A 12,527-nucleotide genomic window follows, 5' to 3' on the forward strand; every position below is an offset into this window, starting at 1 on the left:
CGTACTTCAGGTACTGCTAAGTAATCTGTGTTTCATAATTAAGATAATCCTTAACTTTAATAGTGACTTTTCCCCTTCTGGAATTTGCTGACACATTGATTACGCCTCCACCATGTCCTGGAATAAGCAACACAGGCATCTGTCCTAGAGATAAACAGACCTCTTCAAACCACTGTTTTGATTCGTTCCTGGAGCTGGTTGGTTATGTGTGTATTGGATGGTGACGGGAGACCTCTGAAAAGTTGTTAAGATTATGTAATTAAAGACTAGCATAATACATGTGCACAAAAGTGTAAAATACAAATCATTGTGTTTTCTCATTTTAGTGTCTTGACTCTGCAGTTATTTTTTGGCAAAGTTACTGTTCAGGTTTGTTTTTTTTTTTGATTAACAGACAGACTATAGACACTGTATTTTGTGATATTTTTAGTCAGCCTTACAAGTAAGATATTTAAAAGTAGAAAACTGAGACCCAGCTTCAACTGGAGGTCCATTTCACTTTGTGATCCTTCAAAAATCTGATCCTGCATATGCATTTGTAATTTTTCACTAAGCTTAACATACACACTTTGAGGAAGTCTGTGTCATGGTTGACCATAAAAATAGCAGCCAGGGGCTGGGCTTTAAAGTTCTGTGACCCATATCTTCTCTAAGATTTGTTATTGCTATGCTGTTTTTCTTTCTTTCAAGACTAGAGTATTGTAAGAACTGAAATATGCTGCCGTATACACTAGCACCTAACAAGGAAGGAGCTGCTGTCTGTGCACAGCAAAAGTACAATCCAACCTGGGCAGGCCGGACTTAAATCTTTTGCTAGCTTAATGATTGCTGTGTAGCCAAGGGCAGTATCTTGTAGCTGCAGATTTTTCTTTTATCCATAATGTAGTTTGTCTATGGAGGTCTTAGAATCTTTGTCTTCTCTAGAAGGTCCCAGGAGATTTTCCAGATTTAATGGATTTTCGAACTGCCTTTCCAAGTTTATTCTTCTTTATCATTCTGTCGTTTATATTTTGTTTTCCATTCATGGGTCTAGTCCCAGAACTACTTTTGAAAGTTCTCATGTGATACTAAGAACCTTTATGAATTGTTTCCATTGTTGGGATTGTTTGGCAGTAGATCAGTAGCCTGTGGAAACAATGCAAAAGGCAAATCCAGGAGATGGAACAGTATCAGTTCACAAAACCAGGAGAACCTGTTCATGCTGAGAAATAATGAAAGATCATCCTGTACGTGTGTGTGCAAAAGCACCAGGCTTCTTGGAAGCAATTGCTGAATTTCAGAAACAATCTTCAAATCTGCTGAGTACCAATGAGTTACTACTGAAATGAAAGCTACTAAGAAAAATCATAGTAGCCCTATGTAGCTAAGTATCAGAGCTACCTCGTTCATTTGATCGCCCCACAGTACAAAATTGCAGGTTTGTACGCCCCTTAAAAGGTTAGAAGGATCCTACATTCTAGCACACCTGCCCTGTGTAGCCTTGCTATACTCTCCCCTTTTTTCATGTGTCCACATGCATAGCTCCTAGGGAAGTTTTAGAACAAAGTACGACCTCCCAGGGACTTGCTGCTATAGTAGCATACTTAAAATATAACATACACATGTTAATAAAGGACAATTAAATTCAATTTGTAGGCTGTGTCCTCTGGTGAACTCACTTCTTCTGGCCTCTAAGACTCTAATCTGAGGAATGCTTAAAGCTGGAATAAATGATCAGTGTGGCAAAAAGCAGCAGTCCTGCCCTTTCATTCTACTGCCAGTGTTGGTTTTGCCAGCTCAGTTCTGTTATAGCTGTATAGTAAACCAGATCAGGGGACTGATCTGACTGAAAAATACTTCCCCACTTCTATTTATGATGTAAACTGTATGTTTGCTTTCATATTTTCTCTTCAAAAAGATGCCATAGTTCAGTACTGTTAACACCTGACCTCCTTATATATTCACAGTACAGATATTTAAATGGTATTTAAAAGAAACAAATAGAAAAAGGCCACTAAAATTCTTGCTTTGAGGGAGTCCTATTTAATCAAATTGCTAATGTATTACAAGAATGGAATTTTCTTAATATATGCAAGTTACACTTTTTCTTTTCAATCTAGTCTTGCATTTCTTTTAAGCGAGTGAGTATGAAATAAACCAAACTCTTCTCTCCTACTACATATTACCAAGCAGTGGATTGTTTTAACTAAAATAAAGTTTTCTGCTACAGAAAAAAATATACCTCAGGGTTTTGGGTTTTTGGTTTGTTGGGTTGGTTGATTTGTTTGTTTTCATTTTGTTTTGGTTTGTTTGTTTTGGTTGGTTTGTTTGGTGAGGGTTTTTTTTGTTTGTTTTGGTTTGGTTTTCAGAAGATCTGTTTTAGATTTCCTGGACATACACTTTCTTTATATTCCATATGTGTTGATCCACTTGGATAAGTGGACAAGTACTCTTTTAAATACAGTATACAAATGTTGGCATTCTGAGCAGCTGTGAAAGACATAAAAATCATCAACAATGAAAACTGGAAATCAGTGAGCTCATTTGAACTTTACTGCTTAGTACAGCTTCTAACAGAATTCAAGTATTATTCTTTGGACATCATGTTTGACTGCCAAAAAATGCTTGATAGATGAAATACATGTGTGAAGAAAATAATGCTAGTCCTCTTATAGAAAATACAAAACTAGCATGTTGGAGAACGGAAGTTGGATTTTCACTGTAGAGTAGGCAGACTGTGGGAACATGAGATTTTTGTCAGGAGGAAGATCTGTATTTCAGAGTCTCTGTAACAGCAAACTTTTAATAACATGTATTTATTTGAATTCCAGAACAGGAATATTGAAAGAATTAATTATATCAGTGAACTCATTCTCTCCCTTAGTTTTATTTAAAGACAACCTAAGAAAAAGAAGGTTCAAGAGGAATGATACTTATTAAGACAAAACTTGTGTTATATCTTCTATGGATACTGGTGGTGCTTGTCTGAGGATCTTAAGTTGTATTCTTTTAAGCAAGAAAATTGCCTTGTAATAACCAGCATGTGGAAAACATTGTTCCAGGAAGTTTTGGGGCATATTACAATGAAATTCCAGTTTACACAGTAGAATGTTATACCACTCTTTATTAATTGTAGCATAATATAGTGTACAAAGAAAAATTGCTATCTTTTATATACTTGTGCTTTGCTTTTTTATGATAATTATGACAATAAGAAAATTAATGTTTTTTGGAAACAGTATTACAACAAGGAGACCATTCAGTTATGCTGTCCCATTGTGTACAGTTCTCTAGATATATGGGTATGGTTATATTTTTTCCCTTCATAAGATTGGTCCTGAATTTTTAAACTCGTTATTTTCGTAGGGCTGTTAAAGGTTGTAGTGTTTTTTTTTTTCTTTTTCCTTTTACTTGCTTTAAAAAAACAGAAGCTGAATTATGACAAGTTAAAAATGAGAGATTCAAACAATGCAAACCAACCCTCGCTCCAGTTTTGAGTGTCCTAGTCTGAAAGTATTGCATATCCTGTCTTGCTTTTTGTTTTGTCTTGCATCTAGTGTACATTCCTTAAACCTATGAGATTCATGTTAGACATTTGAAGAATTACTTGTTATGTTTTGGAACAAATGTGCCTGCTGGCATCTTGAGCATTGCTTGCATCTGCTCTAATGTTAAGGTAGCACTGTGACAGGAGGCAGATGATGAAGCTGTAAAACAAAAATCTCTTAACTCTGAAACAGTTTCACTTCTACAGTGTAAACATTTATATTGCTTTATTTCTAAGTTCTTATTTAAATGATAATTTTTAGAATTAACTAATGTGTGTACATATATTTTGATAAGTATTAAAAAGCCTCTCCGTCTAGCTGTACTGGTGAAAGCAGCAGTATCATTTTAACAACTGTAGGCTTATATTTATCAAAATTTTTAGTGTAATATAAAAAGTTCTGTCAAAGAAATGTAGAATTGGGTGCTCGAGTTCTATAAAATAAGAAATGAGCCTGTGTTGGAAAATGATTTTTTCTGTAACTATCTTTCTTTCTTTTTTTTTTTTTTTCTTTTCTTTTTTTTTTCTTCTTCTAGGACCGGAATAGGCCCTATGACACTTTTAACTTGCACTCTTTGGAAAATTCCTTAATGGATATGATAAGGACTGATCATGAGCCTCTGAAAGGTAAACACTACCCTGCCAGTGGCCCACCAATGAGTTTCGCTGATATAATGTGGAGGAATCATTTTACAGGTTAGGAATATTCATATGTCCATGCTTGCTTGGTGTTTAAACAAAAATCAGCTTTTCAGTATTGATCTAAACTTTTTGCTACTGAATGAGTTGTCAGTTATATAAAATTTCTCTTTTCCCATCTTAAGATAATCATCTCTTCTGTAGGAAGATAAGGTGAAATGTGTATACATTGATTATAAGTGCACAATCATAATATTATCTAACTGACATTTCTGAAACGTGGTTTTGTGTATCAGCAAATTGCGCAGTTGGGTCTCCTGCTGCAGTCACTCAGTTCATAAAATGTGTAGTGCAAATGGAGTCCAATTGTTATGTTCAACATCTTACTCAAAGTTATTATTACTCTTATTTTTGGATCATCAGCTAGTATACAGGGTTCTGAAACAACTACTGTATCAAGTTACTCACTACAGTTGTTTCAGATTTCTTTTAAAAAAAACTTAGTTTGAATTTCAGATTGTTAGAAGGAGCCAAAAGCTATTAGATGTTGTCAAGTACTGGGAAAATTTTGATTGTTTATGCTACTAAACTGTGTTTGTTCTACTAGGTGTAGCATTGGAGATTAAACTATTTCTAATACTTAGCTGATAGTGAATAGTGAAAGGTTGTGACATTTCAATGAATAAAAATTCCTGATTGACCTGCATACTCCTCTGTCTTAAACTTTGATTGGTTAAGTTTAAAAATAGGTACACATTCTTGCTCACATGCTGACTTTGAAGACTGAAGGTAATAGTAAGCCGTATACAAAGGAGGTATTGAGCTAGAAATTATTCCCAAACTCTAAGAAGTCAGGACACTGGAACTGACAGAGAAGAAATTCAGTTGTGTATGGCACTTCCTATGCTAATGCTTATAGACATACTTTTCTGATGTCATGACTGCCTCATTTGCTCCCCTCTCCGTTTGTATATTACATGTGGAAAAATGATTTTTCTTGGTCTTAGGTCTTGTGCCTTTTTCACCATCTTTCTGGGTACAGGTTTTTTTTTTTACAACCGTACCAAACTGGGTTCTGTACTCACAGCTCTTTTTAACCTGTACTGTCCACTGTTGTCTTGAGATTTGCTGTGCTATAGCCTTCATGCGTCTTTATCCATTATTCATCAGTCTAATATGGCAAGAAATACTGTCTCATATCTGTTCTGATCATAGTCCTCCAAAAAAAAGTGTTAACGCAAAACTTCTAAAAACAAGCTCAACAAAATTGAGATTTCTGATGGATATACATTTGATACGGCTGGTATTAAAGAAACATAAAATTAAACAAAACAAAAGAAAACACAGAAAACCACATCTAAATTGCTATTAAGTAGATTTCAGTATTTATTCTATCTTATTAAATGTATTATAATCTAGCTAAAACTCAATTTTTTAAATCAATATTTAAATATACAAATTGAGACTGATTTTTTTAAAGACTATGTCTATATGAACCCTATTATTATTGTCTGTTTATAACCATTTAAATTATTTTTTAATCTGGATATTAGCACATAAAATAATAATGGGTACAAGTGTTTAATTCTTTAGTGCTGTTGGGTCATTCTATTGAGAATAGTTTCCAATGCTCAGCTGAGCTCTTCTGTGTAAGTATTGCAAGTGGCATACTCCACAGCTGCACCTGAGTGTCATCATGCTATTTAATGTTGGTGGTTAGCATGAGATAGAAATTAAATTCTTGGATTCATTAAGTATCTTAATGCTTTTCAAGAAAAATATCCGTTCCAAAGCAAACTTAATAGTTTCATCTCTAGTATGTTAACAGTTTGTGTAGGAGACTGACTAGTTAAATGGACATTTGAAAGCAGTAGGAACTGTTTCCTTCTGCTCAAAATGTAAAACCGAAGAGTTGGGTGTTAATTGTAAACTTTGGGTTGATCTTTTCCATTCACCAGTGGGACTGATAGCTTTACTTCTTCTCTAACAAGGATTTCTGTCACTTACTGGATGTGCTCTTTCTATCTCATTTTCTCACTTAGTGCTGCTTACGTGTTTTGGCCTTCCTGCCTTGTTGCTTAGCTCTCTTCCAACTTCCAGTCCAGTAACTGTTGGAGAAGTCTTGTTTACTATTAGTTATTTCTCTGTCTCTGCCTATTTTTCTGCAGATGTTGATCTACTCCTCAAATAACTTTCCTACTGCATTTTCGTTGTTGTCTTTTCTGTGAAAATTGGTCTTGACTATTCCTCTCTACCTCCAACTCTCTGCTTTTCCTCTACCAAAAATGCAGAAGGTTTTCAGCTGCTGCCCTTTTCTGCACTGTCCTGAGACTTCACTTAATCTTGTCTTCTAAACTCACTTGCTTTTTTCTTATTTATCCCACTCTCCTCTGGCTCTTCCTCTTAAAGTAGAGGGTTACTTCTTAGTCCATAATCACCTTGAGAAAGTAAGTGATCAACTCTGCTTGCTTTTGCTTATTTCTTAAATCATTGTCACATTTTCATTTATTTTCACCTTGAAGCTTTTTGAATGTGTACTTCAGCTTGATTTTTTTCTGTTCCTCATAGGCAAGAATGCCTCTTATGTGAAATTTCAACTGCTCTTTTTGGAAGCATATTAACTTAACCAAATCTCAGAGCTACTTCCTCTTTGTGGTACCTCGTCTGTCTTTCATAGTAAACTGGGTGTGTTTCACCTTTGAATCTTCCCTTCCTCTGGCATCTGTTACTATCCTCTCTTAGGTTTTGTGCAGCTTTTTCTTGTGTAGATAGAAAGTAAAGCAAAGCAATCATAAAAATCCTGGTTTAAAAACCAAACAGACAATGGAAAATAATGAGATGGCTTTCAAATGACTTTTTTAATTGTTCACCTTTTGGTAAAGGAGCTTTGTTTTCTCAAACAATTTTTAACTAACAGCACTTACATATCAGTTGGCTTTATATTTACTATGCAAATTTTTAAACAGAAGGGGTGAAAAGAGTACCAAAAGTCTCTGATTTTGAAAATGCACAAAAATTTAATTCTAGAAAAGCTGTAAATTTCTTGGAGCCTCCAATGTGTGTTACAAAGCCACTACAGCTGTTTCAGCCTGCCGCTAGCAACAAAGTCTTCAGCAAATGTGTATTTTCAGAAGTACTGTCTGTATTCATTAGTAAAATATTGCAGGTGGTTTTTCTGAAGTTTGAAACTTTGTTTGGAATGTATCCCCTCTTGGCATATGTGCCCCCTCACTTCCCAGCAGATACTTGAAACAAAAAATAATTATTTTGGATAGAGAACAAGGGCTCTAGATTAGAATGTGGATGGGAAGGTTAGCCATAAATGGTTCTGGTGTGAAGACCAAATTGAAAGGGTTCTGAGATATTTTCTTCGCATTTTGGGATGCAAGTTCCTAATGCTCTGCATTGTTCAGTGGAGGCAGTGGAGGAGTTCAGACGTGAGAGAGGAAGAGTCCATCCCCTTATTTGTAGTAGTTGACGCTTTATACCTTCTCTGAATCTGACATATGATCAGACTTTGTCCTGCAGGACATGGAAATTGAGTTTATTTCAAGGTCACCAAAGCAGGTAATTTTTTTAAAAGTATGATCCACTTGGCCTTGAGATGGCATGTGATTGAGTTTTTTGGGGGGTGTTGCCAAGTGTGGAACAAGAGAAAGGCTGAAGGATTGTTAGTGGAGCCGAAGCTGACTGTTCCTCAGTCTTGCAATATTGAGTTACTCATATTGAGCAAGTGCTAACTCAGTTTGACTGGCAGGCTGGCTTGGTGCTCTCCAGCAAGGAGACCTAGGGTCACTTAGTTCTTTTTGGGTGTTTCTTGCTGTAAGAGAGACTCGATACCTAGCTCTGAGGTTTCTGGACTTAGATAAATTACCAGATTACCCATCTACGTTGCATTTTATCTTGAGCCCAGTCTCAGGAAAAGGTGTTCAGTGTCAGCTCTCATTCTGTTTCTGTCTAAAACGGCTTTGTTTTTTCTCAGCTTTTCCTTCCAGATAGGGGTACCCTGCTGTAGGTTCCTGTATTTCTGCCCTCATAGTCTGGGAACTGTGTAACTTTACAAAATTTTTGCTATTTTTGTGCTTTGAGATCTAAAGAATGTAAACTCATTAAAAAGGAATTCTTATTTTATTTTCTTCCAAGACAGTTAGGCAGACTTCCTTACCTGCTTTCTCTGCCATGAAGACAGCTTCAACACTGTTCTTTCAGTCAATACTTGTAAATCCTTTTCTCCTTTCAAAAAGGAGGGAAAAAAGAGGAAAAAAACTACAGCAAAAGAAGTGTTAAGCTGCTTCTAGTTAAAAACAAATTACTATGTGCAATATTTTCTAAGATGTTTTTCCTGAACTTGTCTTATTTATTTTCTGAGTTGCCGATAAAATACATTACATGCTACAAAAACATGTGAGAGCATTTTTGCTTTAATGAGGAAAGGATATATTGCAGTATTTTATAACCTGTTGGTATTTACATACTGCTTCTACTTGATACTATAGGGCAAAAACTGAATTATCCGAATAGCTATGGGCAAATGCTACTTATTACTGACTAAACTTTCTTTCCTACATCAAAGTGTCTCCTGTCTGTGGTGTAATATGTCACTGTTGCAATATGCTTATCTGTGTCAAACTATTGCATTACAACACAAACAGAGGCATTCTGATCTACAAAAAATATTTTGATCAGTAGTAACTAGCAGCTGCCTTTATTCTATTTATAATAATTAAATATTTCAGCTATGTTAGATCACATGCTATGCACATGTGCTACTGACAGGTCATGAAACTGAATCGAAGTATAAAATTGAGGAGAGGAAAGTAATGTTCCTTCAAAATATTTATTTTAAATTTACCGCTACAGTAGATAACTGCAATATTTGGGTTTTATTCTAAATCAGAATGGAAACAAACTTTGTAATGTGCAAATCCCCAACTAACAAAAATTCTGAGGTTTTTATAAAGTATCAATGTGACACGTCCTCAAGTATGAGTGTTTGGCGATGTCACATGTACAAGGAGAATTTCAAGACTAGGCTTTATTAAAACTAATTTTAATGGATATCATACTGTAAAAGGATACATAAAATATGTGCTCATTATGTCATAATATTTCAGTAGAATGTACATGCTCCCTGACTATCTTAGCATTTGTTGTTCTGAGATTGAGACTTTAAATACAAACATACAACAGTTCAGAGGTAGAAACAGCACCTGTGGGGAAACTTTTTTTGTTGATTTTTCAATACTTAATATGAATGGCATCCATATATTTGCACAACAGAAAACTGAAATTACAGGGGTTACTACTTTTTAACTGTTGCAAAGACTGTATCAGGTCATGTGAAAACTAAGTAAAATTCAAGATCTTCTGTTTACATTTAACTAGGTTGTTTATGAGGTTTGACAGCAGTGTTTGAAGATTATATGCAACTTAGACAATATTGTAATACATACAGAATGGACCTTTATTTTTCCATCTTGATCTTCAGTTAATTTCAATGCATGCCACCGGTTTTGGTTCAAACCTGATTGTTCATAAGCTTTTTGTAAACAAAGCAGCAAGTTTGCCACGTGGCCTGAGAAAATTGAAGGTGGATAGATCATGTTTGTGTTTGCAGTCAGCACCTGAACACAAAGGTCATGTAAATAGAACAAATGTTGTCATCTCAGTCCTAGAAATGGTACCACTCAGAGCTTTTTGCAACACATTCATTTAAAAAAAGTGTACTCTAACAGCCTTTCTCAAAATCTCAGTGCTGGAGTGAGCGGACAGATACGTTTGCACATCTGTTTGTGTGTAAAACTAGTCCACTCAAGCTAATCCTTTCTTTTAAAGGAAACAGAGTATGTTACCTTTCCATTTGAAATTCTGCTTATTTAAGAAAATCCTCTTTAATTTTTTTTTCAGTACAGAATATAACTATTAAATGGTTCATATTTCTTACAATAAGTGCTTTCTTCAATGATCCTGTAGTATGATCATACTTCCTAATTTGCAGCTGCCATCCAGCCTGTCCTTGTCTTTGACCTGCTGAATCTGTTACAGGCAGGATTGGTGGGGTTTTTTGTTTGCTGTGTTTAGTTTGAGGAGTACTGATCCAGATCACATTTTTTTCCTTTTCTTTATTTCCATTTTTTTCATTGTACTATTGAAGAGTGGCCTCACAGAGACCTAAAGCTCTTTTTCTTTTTTATTTTTTTCTTCCTCATTTCTGTTTTGTATGTTTTAGCATAGATTGCTAATAGAAAAGTCTGCTTTCATATTGGTTTATTTTATTTCCCCAAAATTCACCAATAAGAATACCAGTATTGCTCTTTTGAGTACAGTTCTAGAACTACATGTAGAATGGGTATATGTGTACATATACGTGTCTACCCCTTACAAGTAAAGCAAAATTTCTTTTTCTGTTCGTCAGGTCTTGCTTTTGAAGTAGTAATATTTTGAAAATATAACTGTTTTCAAGCTAAAAATGTTTGCACTACTTAAATACATGCAAGACATTTGTTTTTTTATTGGAGCACTGTAATTTAATTATGAAGAGTGCACTGCATTTTAATTTATACGCTGTTTTATTTTATAGGTTACTTTGCTGATGGCATATATTTGTTTGGTCAGTGATAGGAAGAAGTTAGTATCAGCAAGCTTTATTACTGGTATTTGTAACTGATAATTATACGCTTCTGTTCCCATTGCCACAATATGTATTTGCACAGTAAAAATATATATGTGTAAACACAGTAATAGTTTCATACTTCCCTTCTGGCAAACAAAAGTATTTTTGTTCTGCTGACTATGTTAGTGTGTAAAAGATATGTAAGTCCCAAGTAGGTGTTTAAATTATGTGTGTGAACATATGGCAAATAGACCTAAAAAAAGGAGGGAGGGGAAGGGGAAAGAAAAAGAAAACAGAAAACAACAAACTTCTTCAGGAAGTTGTCTTTTATTTTTATAATTCTTTATGCAGGCCCTTGCTTACACAGTTCTCGCTTTTGAAATTCTTTTGGGCATGTATGTTGAGTTAGTGTAGCATCAGCTTCAGGTGTCTGTATTTTTGGGAGAAGAGGAGAGAGAATGGTCTGAGGTCTATCCAGGTAAAAACAATTAAAATTCTTTTATATGCACGTACATGCTTCATGCTTTTTGTCCATTTGTGAATCACGGAGCAGACTCATGGCTGAGCTGGGGTATGGGTGTGTGTGAGGGGGGTGGTGCTAGGTTGTGCTGTAAACTAGACCTCTGAATAAATATGGGTCAGAACAATCTTGTTTCAGATGTTTGAGGGAATACTGGTCTCGCTTTAATTTTTTTTTTTCTTTTTTCTTTTTTGTTTCTAAACTTTGCTCTACCCTGCTTGCTACCTGTCCATCCAAATAACTATTGCTATTTTGGAATGCCTTTTGTTGGCACCAACTTTGAAATTATTTGATAGAAGAGATAAAAATGATAAAGGAGGTATTATTACTGAGGAAGCATAGCATACCTAGTCCTGTTGCCAGTTTTGTTTGACCTTGCCGCTGGAGTCTCTAGTAATAACTTGTAATTGATATAAATAATGATCTAAAGAACTATGTGAGAGGAAGTTCTCATTCCCAGTAAATTCAGGACAGCTCAGAAGCAGGCCAGCTTTGCTATTTTCTTGTAAATCTTATGCCAAATACCAATTGCTGAATTGGTATAAGTGGTGAATCTGGGTGAAAGCCATGAGGTATAACAGTGCAAGAAGTTTTACTCAGTATATAACTAATGAACATTGTTTATTGAAATGTTGATTGTAACATGAAAATTATGAGAATAGGTAACTGTAATCTTAAAAATTCTTCATGGAGTGTTTATGTCTGGGAGCTGATTAGGGTTTCACAGGTTCAAAAAACTGTAGAGCACTTAGAGAAAATGAATAACAAGAAAAAATGAATTCAGAAATCTCGTAAAGAAAAAACAGTAGTTTTAGATCTCGAACTGGTTAATCACTGATGTTTGTTTCACACATGGAAACATAATGGTAATACCAGCACATGTATACAAAGATGAAATCAAAGATCAGTTTTACACTTTATTGTAAACAGATTGTGCTCATAAGCTTGATATCTGCTAAAAATAATGGATTTAAAGTTGAGATTAAGGGCACCACTATGGGCAAGCCTGGCACGAAACACTGTCAAAAAATCTGCAATAGTGGTAAAACAATGCCTGATAACACAGGTTTGTTATTTTTGGACAATATTCTTTCTCAAAACTGTTCATGTTACTTAAAATTATCTAGACAATTAAAAGAAAAAACCAGATTATCTGTTTGTTAAAGATTTAATAAAGAGATTTCTATGTGAGAAGAGTGTGCTTCCTTAAGTTATTGGGAAGATTTCAG

The 12,527-nt window shown here is 34.9% G+C and overlaps 1 protein-coding gene across 1 annotated transcript in view; it reads left to right on the top strand.

Annotated features, from left to right (window-relative positions):
* The window catches only part of LOC104465284 (cytoplasmic polyadenylation element-binding protein 3-like), an 82,380-nt gene that overhangs the window by 20,842 nt on the left and 49,011 nt on the right, over positions 1 to 12,527 (top strand). The window contains 1 exon segment of the mRNA XM_010078267.1: positions 4,063 to 4,153. Within this exon segment, the coding sequence (XP_010076569.1) occupies positions 4,063 to 4,153 (91 nt within the window).

This window comes from Pterocles gutturalis, unplaced genomic scaffold (assembly GCF_000699245.1).
Source record: "Pterocles gutturalis isolate BGI_N339 unplaced genomic scaffold, ASM69924v1 scaffold34968, whole genome shotgun sequence".
NCBI lineage: Eukaryota > Metazoa > Chordata > Aves > Pterocliformes > Pteroclidae > Pterocles > Pterocles gutturalis.